An 18,962-nucleotide genomic window follows, 5' to 3' on the forward strand; every position below is an offset into this window, starting at 1 on the left:
GCAAAGAGGCCCTTCAGCAGTGCACACCCCTCCCTGAATACACTTCTGTTTGAGTCACTTGTACTCTGAGGAAATGTCTGCACATTTCCACCACCAAAGGATCCAGATCCTTTGTCAGCAGCTGTTGGGTCACATCTGACTGATGGTGGCCTTTGTGTATGTCGATGTGAACTGCTTCTTTCACACTGATTGTTTTCTCAGAGGTGATCACCAGGCCTTTTTTCCAAGCCACCTATAGGTTGACTTGAATCTCCAACCTCTTCGTCAGCCACTGAGCACATCAACCATTTTCACCACGCAGGGACGCTACCTACATAAACCAAGAAATCAAGCCGCGTGACACTGACTCAGTTCTGACTCACAGCAATTCATCAGGGCTGAGTAGTACCTCTAAGGCGGTGAATCTTTACGGAAGCAGACTGCCTTATCTTGCTCCTGCAGGGCAGCTGATAGATTTGAACCACTGAGATTTTAGTTAGGAACCCAACACCTAATCAGGGTCTCAGAGGCTCCTTTCTACATATAGAAGGCCTCCAATTCTGAGGTAGGCACAGCAGATTGGCTTACCATTCTTGAAGGTACCTTGAACCTTTTTAAAGCAAAGTTAATTTTACTCTACTTTGGGGAAAAATGGTTATACTGTACAGCACTTTAATTCTGCAGACTGGGTGGGGTCAGGAAATCAAATGAGCAGTGATGAGTTACTGTTGGGTGCTATCAGGTGAACTACAACTCACAGGGACCCTGTGAGCCGCAGGCGTGAGCCCTGCCCTCTCCTGTGCCATCCTCACCATCTCTGATACCCGAGCTCACTGAGGCAGTGACTCTGTCAATCCAATTAAAAATAGGCCTCTGGGCTGCGGATTAGAGTCACCCACCTTTGGCTTGGTAGCATCACTTTCTGTCCACTAGGCTAACTGATCTTTCTCTATGCTGATGATGTTAAGTGCCGTCGAGTCGTAGGCGACCCATAGTGATCCTGTGAACAAAGACCTTGACACTTGTATAACTTTCATCCTCCAGGTTCACAGGGTTTCCGGAGACAAGTTATTATAGAAGTGGATGCCACTCCTGCTTCCAGGCCCCATTTATCTATTTTGTGTTTTCTTGCTCTTGCTTTCACCATTATATCTAAGAATCCTTTGTTAAAAAAAAAAAAAAAACATTTTAAGATATTAATATTATGTTTTCTTAGATTTTTATGGTTTCAGTTTTTTGTTTAGGTCTTTGGCCCATTTTGAGTTAGTTTCCATACAGTGTCAAGTATGGGTCCCAGGTCATTCTTTTATTTGTAGAAATCCTGTTATCCAAGCACCATTCATTAAAAAGGGTTTTCTTTCTCCCATTGAATTAACATCCTTGTCAAATATCAATTGACTGCAGATGTGCAAATTTCTTTCTGGATTCTCAATTCTCTGCAATGGATCTATATGTCTAGCACTATGCTAATACCAGACTGGTTTTTAAAAGAATTTATTTTATCTGGTCTTGGTGGTTGACAGCAAAGCGCACCAATTCAGCTTTCTACATGTACAGTTCAGTGACCTGATTACATTGAGTTTTACATCGTTCTCAGCTTCTTGTTCTGAGTTGTTGCTCCTGTGCTAACATACGCTACTTGCCTCCTGTGGTTCCTATCTGATCTTTCAAGTTCTGTTACCAATTTAAAGGAGCCCTAGTGGCGTAGTCTGTTGTGCGTTGTGTCTCTGGCAGTTCAAAACCACCAGTGTCTCCTCGGGAGGAAGATGGGCATTCGGCTCCCAGTAAGACCCACAGCCTCTGAAACCCAGTGGGGGATCACCATGGGTTGGAACCAACTTGATGGCAATTTGACTTTATTATCAATTTGATCACATATCAAAGTCAACTCATTACCATTGAGTTGGAATCAAATCATAGCTGACCTTCCTTTGAGTTTCTGAGACTGTAAATCCAAAAAGAAGAGCAGAGAGTATTGAACATAACATGGACCCGCAGGAGAAGAAATAGGTCTGTCTTGGAGCGGGTGAAACCAAGTTTCTCCTTGGAAGTAAGGATTCTGAAGCTCCATCACACATACTTTGGGCATGTGGCCAGGAGGGACCAGTCCGTGGAGAGGGACATCATTCTTGGAAGAGTGAAGGGACAGCACAGGAGAGGAAGACCCTGGATGAAATGGATTGATGCAGTGACTGAAGCATTGGGGTTAAGTGTATCAGAGTCAGTGAGACTGGCTCAGGACCAGGCAGGCTTCAGAGCTGCTATACACAGGGTCGCTAGGAGTTGCACGCAACTTGGCCTGCAACAAATCAAACAAGAGGATATTACCCATTTTTCTACCTCAGAATTAATAGTGAATATGAACCTCTAGAGATGTACTACTTTGGGGTTAACAGCACAACTCTCTATGAACTATAGTTCTTGAAAGAACAATCTTTACTAGTTAAGCTAAACTATTGTTTAGTTTTCAGACAACTTGAGAGGGGCATTTTTTTACAGCCTAAAGATTCCTTAGGGTTTTATTCTTTTGAGGGTTTTATCTTGCCTTCTTGGCTCCAGAAAGTACTGGATTGTTTTGATTCCTAGAGCTTCATAATGTGTTTTGAAATCCAGAGATGTGAACACACCTACTTTGTTCTTCTTCATATAAATTTGAAGACAGGCTTTTCCGTCAGATGGCTTTTTATCAGCAGAATCCTTTGAATGGAATCAGATGAGGTGATTTTCTGAAAGAGGTGAAGAGGGCTATTGCTCAGGTGCCAGTATGCTGAGAGGCCTCGAGTTCTCCTTGGATCCACGTGCTGTGCTGCTTGTCTCTGCTGAGGGCCAAGCTGCTAGAACACACTGTGTGCAGCCCTGCCTGGTTTGACTCTTCAGAGGCTTGAGTCTTCTCCCTAACATTTCTCAAAACATGGTCACAGGCTCTAGCTTTGTCAAAAGCTTCACTACCTCCAGAGTTAGGAAAACTTGAAATTGGGTGTTTGTGCAGGTAAGTATCACAAAACGGGCAGCGGAGTCCATAGGGAGCTGCCCTGCTAATGTAAAAGAAGTGTCTCTCTGGGGCTTCAGATCCACCAGAGACTCCAGCAGAAAGGTGGACAGTCACCTCCCGTACCATTTACAACCTCTTGAAAACCTGCTGGAGGGTCTGGTATGAGTTTGTTTGGACTCCACAGCAAATGGCTTAGAAGGTTTTTTAGTCCAACAAAAGCATCCATTTAACCATGACAGAACTGTTGTGTGCCAGGCGCAGCAGACACCCCACAGAGAGAAGACAGAGTGGGATGTACTTTAGAGGAGCAGGTGCTGAGGACAGGGTTCTGCGGTCACGTCGCGCCTGCTTTTTGGGATGCTGATGGGAAGGAGATGGAGCCCTCAGCCTGTTATTTTCTGGCAGTGCTTACTGTACTTTGCACTCTCCATAATGTGGCCCCTTCTTTTCTATAAATATTTATTATTTCAGGCAGAGACAGTGTTATGAGTTTGGCATTTCAGTGGGATCTGTAAAGGTAAAGCACAGACACATTTTGAGGCAGATTGATTCCATCATTGTCGTTCAGTGTGATGATTTGGTTCTCAGAGCAGTGAGTGGATTCTAAAAGCAATGACCCTGAGCTCGGCCAGACTGTCACAGGAGATGGCTTGTTTCAAGGATGAAAAGGAGAATGCTAATCAGAGGAGTGGAGGGGAGAGAATGTCCTGTTAACTATCAAAAAGGCATCGTGCCAGGAAAGGTGGAGGGTCAGCGAAAGAGAGGCAGACCCTCAGTGAGACGATTGACATGGTGACTGTAACATGTGCCTGAACATATGAGAGATGGCGAGGGCGACACAAGGTAGGGCAAAGGTCCCCATCTGTTGTTCATAGGGTTGTTAACATGTTGTAGTGAAGACAGCTAACAACAGGAGTATTAACTACCAGGAGTCCCTGGGCAGTGCAGACGATTAGCATGCTCGACTGTAACCGAAAGGTTCAAGTCCACTCAGAACAAAGGCTTGCATTCTGCTTCTGCAGACGTAGCCCCTGAGAACCCGAGAGCACAGCTGGGCCCTGGCACACACCCGCTCACCAGGAGCCAGAGGCCACTCCTGGGCAAACGTGATATGAATCACCAAGGGGGCAGGGCTGGCTCAGCGCTCTCTTTGCGTCTGGTGACGAGATGTGTTATGTGTTGCTTTGCAGACCAAGTCAGTGGTTCAGATCCCCCCACTGCTCCGAGGTGAAAGATGGGCAGTCTCTTCCTATAATGATGTGCAGCCTCGGACCCCAAAGGAGGGTCTCTGTGAGTTGGAATCAGCTCAGCAGTAGTGGGTTGGTTTGTTGGGTTGTTGAATCAGGTTGGCAGCTAACAGTTACAACTAACAAAGCTGGCCCTGTTACCACGCCTCCTCCCTCCTGGCTATTGGCAGTACAACATGGGGTGGGGGGAATGGGGGAGAGAGAGTGGAATGGCCCTGAGTTCTAGTCCTGGCTTCTCCTCTGTGCTCCATTTCTGAGACTTTCCTAGGCTGGAGTGGGAGGGACTCATATACAGAGTCTGATAAAAACAGAAGTCCGCAGTGCCCAGGAGCTTTTTCTGACTGAGCCCCAACAGTGGGTATAGAGTGTTAGGTTTTTACATACCAGTCAGGGCCAGCATCACAGATGCTTAGTTGCGTGCAACTCAGCCAAGGGTAAGTCCCCTCGAGCAGTTGTCCAGCGCTGCTCATAGTCTGGCCACATACCGCCTAGTACAGAGCCAGCCACTCCTAGCAGCCACTTTCTGCCTTCTCACCTCATACTCCCAATTTGACTCCAGAGGGCAGGAAGCTGGTCTTTTCATTGCTTTGCACCCTTAGTTCAGAGCACTTAATACCTGCTCAGTCAATATTTAAGCAGTGACTGAATGCAAGCTGCTGGGTGGTTAAGGCACCGTGTCTATGTCTTCAAACCACCCTGCAGTCCCTGATACGCAGAAGTGGATCAGAGCTCAACGAAGCTGATGACATGCTCAAGGTGGAGCCGGACTAGAGTGTCTGCACTCCTCCACCAGCTCAAATCCTTTTGATGCCCTTTCCCTTCATCTCCAGTGTTCAGCGCAGTACCTGTCATGTAGCAGGAGCTCAATAAGAACAATATGTGAAGACAGAATGAGTAGTCACTTGAGTTTGTGTGTCTATGTTCGTCTTTTCACACCATCTGGTTCGCATGCTCAGTGCCTGGGGCAAGGAACTTCCTGTAGAGTCAGCCATGGACCTTCTGGACTCTGACTTTTCTCTGTATGTGAGGGGCTGGAGAGGCGATGGGTGTGTGTGTATATGTGTGTCAGGGTGGGCACCCATCACTCCGTAACACAGACATCGCAGGAAGCACGAAGCCTTATTGACTGGGAGGTTGAGAGAAGTTGAGAGTGGTCCACAGGACTCAGAGTCACCCCTGAGAGTCCCCCCAGGAGCAGCTTCTGGCAGGGCTGCTTCCCTCCTCTGAGTCTATTCTGATGCACAGATAGAGGACACCTGATCCGGAGCATTCATAGTGCTTTTCCCCTCTGCTTACTGGCCCTGGGTCCTTGGATTTGGGGGGAAAGGGTCTTTGACTGCAGGCAGAGAGCCTGCCTGGGTCTGAGCAGAGAAGCCCATGTCCCTCTGGGTGTGCCTGTGGAGACACATCTGCCAGCAGCCACTGTGCATAGTGGGCACACAGCCCTTCTGCCCGAGGGGGCTCTCTGGGTGTGGAGCCAACCTGCTGTGTGGTCGTCAGTCCTCAGAAGCCACAGCTGGGAGGACCCGAGAGCCCATCAGGATGAGGCCAGAGAGAAGTCTCATCACAGCTGTATCACCACAAACCCACACCTCCAAACCCTGACTAGTGCCCTTTCCAGTGAGATCAAAATCTCCAGTGTTTGTGGCTCCTTTTTGTCTGCTGTCAGACATGATGGGCATAGCAGTCTTTTTAATTTTACATTTACCATTGTTTTGTTATATAGAAAGCCCTGTGGCCGTTCTGTTTATCCTCCATACATGAGCTTCCAAAGGGATCACAAGTTGAATCTGCTACATGTTGAAATCAGGATTTGCAAGCCCCTGTGAGCCCACTGGCAGGCCTGAGTTTCCCAGCAGAAGCCCTCAAATGGGCCGGAGAGCTGGATCCTGAGAGCAGCAAGCAGAGGCCCTCAACTCTCCGGTGAAATAGGAGTCCCACTTGCCCTCATTCTGGGCTAAATTAACTGCAGTTAGAGAGGTGATGTCATGTGGCTGGCTTGTTCGAGGCAGGACTAGGCCAAGCCGGGGTATCCCGCAAGCTTGGTTCTGTTGATGCTTCTGCTTTCTGCCCCTGCTCCGTCTTTCACAGGCACTGAGAGCCAGTGAGGACAGGATGCAGGCATCAGGCTTTAAAAACCAAACTGTGGTGGCCTAGCGAGCAAGCGGTCACACTGCCAACCCAATGCAGGCAGTTTCAATGTACCAGCTGCTCTGCAGGGAAATGCTAGGCAGTCCTCCTGTGTGACTTACAGCCTCTGACAACCCGCTGGCGGGCCAGCTATGAGTCAGTTCTGACCCGACAGCACATAAGAACAGCATAGGCAACGCAGAGTGCACATACTGTAAACCTTTCAGATGGAAAAAGAATGACTCCCAAAATAGGAGCTAACCAGAAAGGAGGGGAACCGGGAGTTTGATCTTCCATGTAGACAATCAAGAGAATCCATGTAAAGTTACTCATGCAAAAAATAGAGGAGTAGCTATTTTATTTTAGGGGTTTAAAAAAAAACAACAACCACACACAACCCCCAATCTACACAAGGTTCAGCATTTTGAACATTCCTTCCAGTCCCTGTCCATCTAGCCATCTATTTCTCCTGCCTTACCCAGTATTTTCACATTCTAGTAAGTCCTTCTGGAAGCATTCACGTGGATATATTTTCTTTTCTTTCGCTAAAGGTAGCAGACTCTGTAGGCTGTCCCACTTCCTCTTTTCACTTAAATATGCATCTTGGAGATCATTTTACAGTGACACATTATGGTGGACGTCTGGACTGGCTATTACTGTGGGCAGTGATGCAAGAAATGACATGACAGGCAGTTTATTTGCACAGGCAGGAGTATCTGTGGGTACATTTCTACAGTTGGGATTGCTGGGCCAAAATGCTTGTGCATCTGCAATTTTAAAAGATCGTGCTGCTATTATCGTGCTGCTGTTATATGCCCTCTAGTTGGAACCAGCTCCTCATAGCTTGACCTTCTAGCAGGTTTTCGGAGACTGGAAATTGCATGGGAGGAGATTGCCTGTCTTTCTCCCATGGAGCAGCTGTTGAATTCGAACCATCAGCTTTTAGTGATCAGCACAACTGAACCATTAGGCTATAGTTTGGCCAGAGGGGAGGGGACGGGAGAAGCTAATTATATACTTTAACTTAAGAGAGATAACATGTTCAAAAGAAAAAGCAAAAGAGAAAACAGGCAGCAGGCAAAATATGTGACCCAGGGTCCCTATACAGCCACAGTGGGTTTCACTCCGCTAGTGACCAGGGTTGTATTCTCTCAATATATCTGTTCAATCTGTGTGCTGAGAAGTTATTTGAGAAGCTGGACTCTGAAGAGGAATAAGGCATCGGGACTCATCAGTAGCCTGCATTATGCAGATGACACAACTTTGCTTGCTGAAAGTGAGGAGGACTTGAAGCAGCTGTTGCAGAAGATCAAGGAATGCAGCTTTCAGTATGGATTACATCTCAATACCAAGAAAACAAAGATTGTTAACACCAGACCAATAGGAAACATTATGGTGGATGGAAAAGAGATTGAAACTGTCAACCACTTCATCTTCCCTGGATCCACGATTAACACCCTTGGTATCAGCAGTCAGGAAATAAGGAAACGTATTGCACTGGGGAAGTCTGCAATTAGGGGCCTCTCCAGATTATTGAGGGGTAATGATGTCAGTTTGAGGACTAAGGTGCATTTGAGGACCCTGAGGCCATGGTCTTTCTGATCGCTTGCTTTGCATCTGAGAGCTGGACAATGAATAGGAATGACAGAAGAAGAATTGATGACTTTGAGCTGTGGTGTTGGAGAAGAGCACTGAACATCCCATGGACGGCCAAAAGAAAAATAAATATGTCTTGGAAAGGGTACAGCTGGAGTGCTCTTTCGAGGCAAGGATGATGAGGCTTCACCTCACATACATCAGGTATGTTGCTAGGAGGAGCTGTTCCTTGGAGAGGGACATGATGCTTGAAAGAGTGGAGGGTCAGTGAAGGAGAGGAAGACCCTCAACCAGGTGTATTGACACGGTGACTGCCAGAATGGGCTCTAGTGTGTCAGGAAGTGTGAAGATGACACAGGACAGGACTAGGTTCAGATCTTTCTATATGAGTCATAGTCAACTCAATGGCAGCTAACAACAACAGTGACCAAAATGAGAGCCATGGTGGTCTAGTGGGTAAGAAGTTGTACCGCAAACCCAAAAGCAGGTAGTTCACATCCACCAGCTGCTTCACTAGAGAAAGACGGAAAGTCTCCTCCTATGGGATTTACAGCCTCTGAAAACCTGCTGAAGGGTCAGCCATGGGTTGGTTCCAACTCAACAACATGTAACAACAAACAGTAGCCACAAGGTTGGTGGTTTAAACCTACCCAGCTACACTGTAGAAGAAATAGGCTGGGCAGTCCGAGTCCATAAAAACTACAGCTGAGAAAAGCCAGTGGAATAGTTCTACCCTGTAACACATGGAATCTTCTAAGTCATAAAGCAAAATAAAAAACTGTAAGTGAACCACATTTATTATTGCTTATAGCCAGGTTCCAGTCAATACGGCTTAGAATTCATAAATCTAGAAGCAATTATAAGCGACTACCTCTGGGATTGTGTGGGAGACTTCATTTTCTATTCTTTCATATACTTCAAAAATTATTAAGCGATGTGTATGAGTTACTCTTCTAGTCAGAAAATAACATTAAGGGGTGAGGTGAAAGCTACATTAAAGTCTTCAGTGGTGGCACACCAGGCCGGTGTGACATGCAGGCTTGGGGAGAGCTGTTCTTATGCTGTGGTTTTTGAAAGGACCTTTTTCTACATTCCCATAAGTGCTTGAAATTATATATGTATTATTTTTCTGTTTAACATTATAGCCCTTCAGCTTAAAGTGTGTTTTGCCTCTTGATTGGGGGTGGGGGGCACACACCAACCATTATCTACGAGAGACAGTCTTTGCTATTTTTACATCTTGCCCTGGGAGGAGCATTTTCAAAGGCAAGATAAAGAGGGTGGTGGCCTAGTGGTAAGAAGCTGTGCTGCAATCCCAAAGGCACAAGGTTCGAATCTCCCAGCTTCTTCTCAGAAGGATGGGCCTTTGCCTCCCAAGCAATTACTTGCCTCTAAAAGCTTGCTGGAGGGTCAGCTATGGATTGGTTCTGACTTAATGCTGCCCAACATTCAAAGGATATAAACAGGGCACAATGCTTGGAAGAGAAAGACGTGATCAGGGTGAAGAGTGTGGATATATCATCAATCCATCAACTCTGCCCTGAGCTGATGAGGGTGATGTGAGTGAGGGCTTGTTTTAATCCCCTGCATCTCAGCCCCTGGTGGGCACCGAGAAGTAGTGTCATTGGATTAACTTGCCTTTCTTCTCCCCTCACAAGTCAGCATTCTTCAGTCAAGATATGTTTGATAATTCACGGGTATCCTGTCATTGTTTCATCAGCAGTCTTTGGCATCTTTGTTACTGTTGTGAGGTGCCGTCAAGTTGCCTCCGACTCAGCCCCACGTACAGAAGAATGAACCCCCACTGGTTCTGCAGCATCTTCACGATTGCTGCTGTGCTCCAGCCCTTTGTGACAATCTGTGTCGACCCATCTTGTTGAGGGTCTTCCTCTCATTCTCTGACCCCCCACCTTTCCCAGCACGATGTCTTTCTCCAGAGACTGTCTGTTCCTGATAACATACCCAATGTGTGGGAGATGAAGTCTCACCATCCTCTCTTTTAAGGAACATTCTGGCAGTATTCCTTCCAAGACAGTTTGGTTTGTTCTTTTGGAAGTCTGTTCCTAACAGTGTTTCTTACCAGAGGTGGAACCTTGAATTTGTTAAAATATGAATGATTGTACAAATGATGGCTTTCTCTGTGTATTTCCTGGCCTTGGTACAGACGCTGAGCCCACCATGTATGCTCCTGAGTGACTCTCCTTGTCTTGTAGGTGCAGTCCCCACCCAGACCACCATGGGCAAGCAGAACAGCAAGCTGCGCCCCGAGGTGCTGCAGGACCTGCGAGAGAACACGGAGTTCACTGACCACGAGCTGCAGGAGTGGTACAAGGGCTTCCTCAAGGACTGCCCCACCGGCCACCTGACTGTGGACGAGTTCAAGAAGATCTATGCCAACTTCTTCCCCTACGGCGATGCCTCCAAGTTCGCGGAGCACGTGTTCCGCACCTTCGATACCAATGGGGACGGCACCATCGATTTCCGGGAGTTCATCATAGCGCTGAGTGTGACCTCCCGGGGCAAGCTGGAGCAGAAGCTCAAGTGGGCCTTCAGCATGTACGACCTGGACGGCAACGGCTACATCAGCCGCAGCGAGATGCTCGAGATTGTGCAGGTAGTGCAGACCATGGGAGGGCCGGTCAGGGCAAAGACGGCACCAGTCCTGCCCAGGGTCTCACCGCAGACCAGGGCACCACACAGGCTTCCTAGCTGCGTGCCTTTTATACCCAACACAACAGGCAGTCCTTTTGGAGCAGTTCACTAACTATCCTCCACTAGAGTGACTTTTTAAAAAGTATGTAGTTGTCACATGTCTGAGCTGGTCCTCTCAGACATCAGTAATAGAAGCCATTTCAACATTGCTAAATATCTGACCTTAGCTAAGCACATTTAATTGGTCTCGTCTTTATGGCCCTATTTCCTAAAACAATACTCAGAGAAGTGATTTCACAAGTCACGAAGCTGCAAGTTGTAGTAATGAGAAGATTCTTGATGCTTTCAAGCGATACCTGCCAAGAACTTTGTAAAATCTCTTATTGGAGAAATGCACAGTTCGTAATGTCCCTGCTGTCATTGATAGGTGTTGCCAAGTCAGTGTTTAACTCATGGTGAACCCATGAGACAGACTAGAACTGCCATGTATGGTTTTCTTTCTTTTTTTTTTTCCTGTATGGTTTTCTTGGCGGTGAATCTTATATGAAAGCAAATCATGATGCCTTTCTATTGAGCAGTTGGGTGGGTTTGAACTATCCACCTTTTAACTAAGCATTTAACTGTTGCTCACTCTCTCATTGTTCAAGTCGGAATGGACTCATAGCTGACCTTGTGTTCTATTTCCAAGGTCATGAATCACAAGGAGGAGCTTGCCAGTCTTTCTCCCATTGAAACCCTGGTGGGTTCAAGTCACAGGAGAGACTGCCTTTGACTTAGCAACTTAACTCCCCACAGACTACACCACCAGGGCTCCATTATCTCTTGCTAGGAACGTGCAATTATAAAGTAGACCTGAAACCTTAAGTGAAGACTAAAATAAACCCTGTCCCAGAAATAGCACTATTTTAGTAAAACATCTTCTCATTGACTTCACTTCTATCAGTATAGTTCTAGCAGTGTGCATAGCAGATCACACTGTTTTCCAGGATGAAACTAAGTTTTATTCACTTCATAGCCTACAAGATGTGTGTTAAAGAGCAGAGACCCACAGAGGCAGACCCTCGGCTGGGACCTGCCTCTCCCTGCATCACACCTATACTCTTCTTCCTAGATCCTAGGGGTTCATTCTGGGACTCCTCAAAGAGGGAGTCCCCACATATAAGTCTCTCTATACCAAGGCCAGTCCTTCCTAGACTATTGTCTAAAAAGGAGTAAACAGAACAAGGGGACACAAGACCATGAGCATCTCTCTGAAAGGGCTAGGGGTAGTAAGAATAGCACAACCCCTCACTGTTCCAGAGTAGAAAGCAAATAAAGAGCCCATAGCCCAGCCCCTTGGTGCCTCTAGAGCCCTATCAGCAGCAGGCTTTGAATGGGAATCCCAGAGCACTTGATTGGGCTTATACAAAATCTGTACTTGGGCCAGGAGGCAGTCATTAGAACAGAGCAAAGAAATACTGCATGATTCAAAATCAGGAAAAGTGTATGCCAGAGATATATCCTTTCTCCATACCTTTTTAATCTATATGCAGAAGAGATCATCTGGGAACCTGAGCTCTGTGAGGAGGAATGTGGCATCGGGATTGGAAGAAAACTCTCAACAGTCTGCGTTATGCAGATGACACAATTTTGATGGCTGAAACTGTGGAGGACCTGAGGCATTTGCTGCAGAAGGTCAAGGATTGCAGTGTTCAATATGGTTTGACAAGAAAGCAAAGATTCTCACCACTGGGCCAATTAGCAACATCAATGTAAACAGAGAAGAAATTGAGGTTCTTAACAGCTTTAGTTTGCATGGCTCCACAATCAACACTCTTGGTCCCAGTAGCCAATAAATCAAAAGACTAATTTCTTTGGGAAAATCTGCTGTCAGGAATTTCTCCAGAGTCCTGAAAAGCAATGGTGTCAATCTAGAGACTAAGGTGCAACTGACCCAGGCTATGGTCTTCACACTTACATGCTGTGCATCAGAGAGCTGGACAAGAAGTGATGCCTTTGAGTTGTGGTTCTGGAGAAAAGTATTGCGTATATACCATGCACTTCTAAGGGAACAAACAAGTCTGTCTTGGAGAGGGTGAAATCAAGCTGATCCTTGAAGGCAAGAATTTTGAAGCTCCATCTCACATGCTTTGCTCATGTTGCCAGGAGGGACCAGTCCTTGGAAAAGGACATCTTGCTTGGAAGGGTGGAGAGACAGTGCGGGAGCAGAAGACCCTGAGTGAAATGGATTGACTTGATAATGGGGGTCATTACCCCAAACAATGAAATTGGCTCAAAAAAAAGAGCAGGGTTCAGAGCTGTTGCACATAGGATCGCTATGAGTGGCAGACGACTTGATGGCACATAACAACAACAATCACCCTTTGAGTTTTAGGACCTAATCTTCTTTCTTTCTCTTTTAAATGGTGATTAATTTTATAAAACACAATTTATATGTTTGATCATGTGAAACTCAATGTAAAAGAAGAAATGTGTGAAACACAATATAAATAAACGATACCCAATGTACATGAATTTTGTACGCAAATCAATATGTTGTTGTTGTTGTTGTTGTTAAGTGCCATCAAGTCATAGGCAACTCATAGCGATCCTATGAACGAAAGTCCTTGACAGTTGCGAGACTTTCATCCTTTCTCCATATAAAATTTTAAAAAAGAGAAATTGAGGTCTAATCATCATGTCAAACTCAAAAAGTCACTGCTGTGAAGTCAAAACTGAATCATAGCTGACCCTCCAGTATTTTTTTTCAGAGGCTACAAATCACATGGGAGGAGATTGCCTCGGAGTCATTAGTGGATTTGAACTGCCAGAGAGGGGAAGCCTTTGGGTCAACAGTGCAACTCTCTACAGACTGTGCCACCAAAGCTCCCTAAAAATCATATGACAACGTGCTTATAGCTATTGAGTGTTGTTGTTTACCACTGAGTCGGAACCAACCCATAGCTGTCCCTCCAGTGGGTTTTCAGAGGCAAATAATCACACAGGAGGAGACTGGCCATCCTTTTCCCACAGAGCAGCTGATGGATTCAAAGCCACGTAATAAATTTTTGCCATCACTGTAACTGAATTAGGGCCTAGAGAAGTTGCACTGCCAACCCAAAGGTATGTGGTTCAAGCCCACCAGCTGCTCCAAGGTAGAACTTCTCCACCTGAGCCATTTGCAGCCTTTGAAAACCCTTTGGAGTGTCAGCTATGCATTAGTTCTGCCTCGATGGCCCACAACAACTACTCACTGAATTACAGTCGCCCCGCTCCCCAGAAGGTTCTCTCATGCCCCTTCCCAGTCAACCCCATGCCCAGACACAGCCCATTATTATTGTCAGTCAGAGTCGGTTAATCGTTCCTGTCTTTGAACTTGAACTTGGATATGCATGTCTGGCTTCTCTGGCTCGTCATCACAGATGAGCTTCACTCACATTGTTAAACGTGGGGAGGACCTGTTCTCCATCATGGAAGGGTGCCTGCGGCCACTGAAGAAAGCCCCAAACCCACACCGGTACAGGTTTGAACCCACGACGCACCACATCTATTCTGTTTCTCCTGCAGGCCATTTACAAAATGGTGTCCTCAGTGATGAAAATGCCCGAGGACGAGTCCACTCCGGAGAAACGGACAGACAAGATCTTCCGACAGATGGACACAAACAATGATGGTAAGGAAGAAAGAGGGGTGTGGGGGTATGTGTGCATGCAGGGCTGAGAGGAGCTAAGTCGTATTTGAGACACTTCTTTTTGTAGCTTCTCATTTGCCCCCAGCCCACCCTTACCCAAGCTGGCTTAACTGCCCTGTATGGACACCAGCCAGGATTTGGAGTCTGAGTTCTGGCTCCCTGCTCACAGCCCTGTGGCACTGGGCACATCACCGGCCCCCGGGCTGCATCTCATCACTTGTGAAATGGGCTTGGGGCGGGGGAGGTGCGGGAGGGATGGGCAGGTGTGCTGATCACCGCTGGACCCCACAGGGCTTGGAGTCAGAAGGTCCTGGTGATGAGATCCAGGGAAGCTGGCTAGTCCCCATTTGCCATCCTCTGAGGTGTAAGGCTCCCTGGTGACCCCGAGGCAAGTGCTGTTTGGGTGTACCTCTGTCCACAGTGGCTGGGCCCACGGACCCCAGGATCACACTGTAGCAGAGGTGATGGGCCTCAGAGGAGGACTGGTTATAACAGTATCAATGACGGCACACCAAGGTTTCCACTCTGCAGACCCTGGGGGCTCGGATGGGACCTGAGGAAGGAGGAGGCGGTTGGCTGTGAAACGGAGTGAGGGTGCTGTGCCCCCTACCAACTTCATTAAGTTACAGAGCAAGGTTAGGTTTGCTTTTGAATGAAAAGATGTGACTTTTATAAAAGAAAGAAATATTCCCTACAGAAAGGGTGAAACCAGGCTGCTTCTTGGAGACAAGGATTTTGAAGCTTCATCTGACATACTTCGGGCATGTTGCAAGGAGGGACCAGTCCCTGGAGAGGGACATCATCATGCTTGGGAGGGTGTAGGGACAGCGCAAAAGAGGAATATTCTGGATGAGCTGGATTGACTCGGTGACTAGGGTAATGGGGTAGGTATGTCAGAGACAGTGAGGTTGGCTCAGGATAGAGCAGGGTTCAGAGCTGTCGTACATGGCATTACCGTGAGTCACAAGCAACTCTACGGCACATAACAACAAGTTGTGATAAAGATTGAAAATAGCGAATGCACCAAAAAGTGATTTGTAAACTTTGCAAAAGGGCCCTCCACGAGGGAGTTAAAGACCAAGCCGGCAGGAAGAGGAGGCTTTTAGGTTGAACTGCAGGCAGAATAAAGCAGGGCAGACAGTGAACTAACAGTTTTCAAAGCACATTCACACATAAAACTAGACAGCCTAGTGCCTGACATCACCTTTGGGCTGACTGCGAACATGTTTCCCAGTCTCAGGGCACAGCCTCTGGGTGATGACAGGTCTGCATCAGATCTTGGCTCTCTCAGGCCTCCGTGTACTCCTCTGTGAAATGGGGGTAGTAAATCTAACCTCATGTGGTTATGAGAAAATGCCTGTAAACCTCTAACACAGTGCATGGCGCTCAAAAAGGACTGGCTCATTTTTGTGAAGGCAGTTGAGCTGCTCACGCAGTGGTGGCCTCTCCAGCGTTTGCAGTCCACCAGTGGCTCCTGGGGAGAAAGACGGGCAAGCTCCACCCATGCGATTTACGGCCTCTAGAAACCAGGAGGAGTGTTCAGCTCTGAGTCGGTTCCGGCTCCATGCCTGGAAGTTAGTGTTTGTAACCTCGCAGTGTCCCAAGGTAAGCTGTCCATGACCACCACTCGGTCCCCGGCCCTGCTCCCAACCCCACACCTCCAGAGCTGGGCCAGCCACGTGCCACCTATGGGAATCTTTCCAGGTTTGTTTGTGAGCTTGGATGATGTGTTCATCTTGGTAATGTGTCTGCTGGGACGAAGCACTTCCTCCTGTGAGCCCAGAGGTACCATCTCTCCCTGGGACTATTGGAGGGAAAAGTCCAGGTCCTGTCAAAGAGGCTGGGGCAGCAGCCTGGTGAGGATGAAGGAGGAAGGCATCCTGGGGTCTTCTGAAAGGATGTTGCAGAAACGGACAATTTCCCACCCTTTGCCCCAGGGTCCCTGGACCTCCCAGAGAAATATGTGGCTGTCCCTGCCCCATCCCTCAATGTGCAGTGCCGTTTTTAACTTTTAATTAAAGGGCTCATGTGACTTGAGCCCAGCCAACTGCTGGAAATCCACTAACCACTGCAGCCCTAGCCCGAGCGCCTTGTCTCTCTGTGAGGAGGGGAAGAGTTTCTGTAGAATCACAATCTCTGAGAGTCCAGGCTTTCTTGGAGTCAGCGTGGGGCTCTGCTGTGGCCACCAGCCCAGGCTCCCCTGTACCTCCAGACTAGGAGAGCCTTAGGTTTCGGAGGGTGGCGGGGGAGGAAGGGAGGAAAGACACAGCTGGGCCTGCCTGACAGCTCTACTCCCCACGGCTCTGGAGACCTTAAGACCTCTCCACACAAAGACCCCAGGCATCATACAGCCAAGAAAACCTCCACGCCCAGCTTGGCTTCTTAAGTGGTCAGAAGCCCAAGGCATGAAGAAGTGGCCAGCAGAGCCACCAGCAGCGATGTGAGGGTAGTGACAAGGCCTGGTACCCCCTGTCTACATCAGCACAGCTCTAGACTCTCATCCTTTGCTGAAGGGCTGTCCCCTCCCACACGTCCTCGCCTCCCCAGTCCGCTCCTTCGCCTGGACATTGCACAGGGTTCCTGGTGGACCAGGAATGCCTGTCTCTCTGCTGGATCCTTCTCTGGGAGAAGCTGGGGAGTTCAGAGAGGCAGCCTCTGCCTCTAAGTGGCTGGCTGTTTCTCTGAAAAGGGATTTAGAGAAGCAGCTTCCAAGTGTGTCCTCGGCACCAGTCACAGTGGTGAACCCATCACGTCAATCTTCTGTCCACCTCTGAGTCACCATGAGCCCATTTTACAGACAAAGACACTGAGGCATGGAAAGGTTAGTAGCTCACCCCCGATGGCTCTGAGCACAGGCCCTGACTTGACACACCTTCCATGCTTGTGTTGCATCTGTGTGCTGGGTTCCAGCTCCGAGCTCTTACGTTATCTGTACAGCAGGGCTGTGAAGTACGTGTCATGATCCCACGGCTGAGACCTTCAGCTTTCTCCCCACGGCGCAGCCAACTGGTACATCACAAAGATCAGCCAGACTACCAGAACAATGCTGACCCCACGTTGTCCTCTGGTTTTAATATGAATTACAAAAGCATGTCTTAGCTCAAAGGGTAGCAGATAATTGCTGTGGTGCCCACAGTTTGGGCTCATGAAAGAATTATTAATATGAGAGTCAAGCATGGTGGTCAGAAAACTCAGCCTGCCACAGCTCAGTGCCTTCTGAGTGGCCTGTGTTGTCTGAATACCCAGCCCACCACGTCAGGTCCTTGCCCCTGGCCACCCAGCTTGGCACGGAGTCACTCTCATCTGTGTCCTGGGAGGGGACACTTTGGCCCCAGTGTCGGTGCCCTGTAGCCGAGGGACTCTGGTGGCATAGTCTATAGGGAATTGTGTTGCTAATTCTAAACTGGTTCAAATCCACCAGTAGCAGCGGCTCTGGGCAAAAAAGATGGGCAATCTCCTTCCATGTGATTTTTCAGCCTCAGGAACTCAGTTGAGGATCAGTTATTAGTCAATCCCATCACGCTGGCAGTAAGTCGTCAAGTTAATCCTAAAATCCACTTTGCTATGTCTCAATTCTAGAAGGAATAAGGTCAGTGGTGAGGGGGACGCCAGCTGAGCCCTTGCGTGGCCTTTCTACCTTTGTTGGTCCATCACGCACCTGCGGAGTGGACACTGGAGAAGCAGAATGTGAGGCTCAGCTTGAGGGCAGCCGCCCACGGCACAGTCAGTGGATGATGAAGGTCAGGCACTGCTTCCAGCAGGCAGCTGGGCCCTGGGCTGTTGAGGCCCTTCCCACCCTGAGTGGCCCTCTCAGCCCTGAATCTTCAAAAGGCCATCTTTTCACTTGACAAGTCACGTAGTCCTGATTGTCTAGTGAGCGGAGTCGTCTGAAAGGCTTTAAATTACCCTCGTCGGCCATATCATGCCACTAGTGGCATTGACATGCCTCCGGAAACTATGAACTTTGATAAATGTCGATAATTATAGAAAGGCTTCAGGCCTTCTGTTCTTAGGGTTGCCATGAGTCGTGCTTGACTCAAAGGCAATCAACAACCACAATCCTAGGGACGTCCATTTAGTTACTTTACAGTCAACCATGGAAGCAGAAAACGCTCTTCAGAAAGGCCCAGGAAGTGAGTGGAGAGATGCTGACAGGAGGCTCGAGACAGGGAAGAAAGAGGCGGTGATATGCCTGACATCCAAGTTGTGGCCCTTCTACTCGGGACAGAAAGATAAAGAGCCATGAGCTCTGGGTCATACTGACTTTTACCATCCTCTCTCCCCTGCAGGCAAACTGTCCCTGGAAGAGTTTATCAAAGGTGCCAAGAGTGACCCCTCCATCGTCCGACTGTTACAGTGTGACCCCAGCAGCGCCAGCCAGTTCTAAGGAAGCAGGTGTTGGACAGTCACAGAGAAACACATGGGCTTGTCTTGCCGTTTAAGCTTTGCTTGCAAAAGTGGATGCCTCCTAAATCATTCCTGCTCTTCCGGGGCCAGTGCCCGGGCGACCCCATCGTGCCTGCCTGGCCCAGCTGGCCTCGCCTCCCTCATTCACCGACCAGCGTGACAGTCCTCCCATCCTGCCCCCATCACGGCCTGTCCCCTTCCGGGTGACTCACCGGGGATGTTTGCACGCATGGTTTAAGATGTTCATGCTCCCGGGCAACTTCCGCCTGCAGGAAGCCTGTGAACAACA

General features: G+C 48.1%; 1 protein-coding gene across 1 annotated transcript; it reads left to right on the forward strand.

Annotated features, from left to right (window-relative positions):
* The first annotated feature begins 10,162 nt into the window (after window positions 1–10,162).
* Window positions 10,163–18,653, forward strand: HPCAL1 (hippocalcin-like 1). The gene is made up of 3 exons (XM_006898207.1): window positions 10,163–10,558; window positions 14,143–14,248; window positions 18,556–18,653. The coding sequence occupies exons 1-3, from the start codon at window positions 10,181–10,183 to the stop codon at window positions 18,651–18,653; spliced, it is 582 nt and encodes a 193-aa protein (XP_006898269.1). The 5' UTR covers window positions 10,163–10,180.
* Window positions 18,654–18,962: the final 309 nt, after the last annotated feature.

Source organism: Elephantulus edwardii, unplaced genomic scaffold (genome assembly GCF_000299155.1).
Source record: "Elephantulus edwardii isolate Elephantulus edwardi_28Jun2011 unplaced genomic scaffold, EleEdw1.0 scaffold00223, whole genome shotgun sequence".
Classification (NCBI taxonomy): domain Eukaryota; kingdom Metazoa; phylum Chordata; class Mammalia; order Macroscelidea; family Macroscelididae; genus Elephantulus; species Elephantulus edwardii.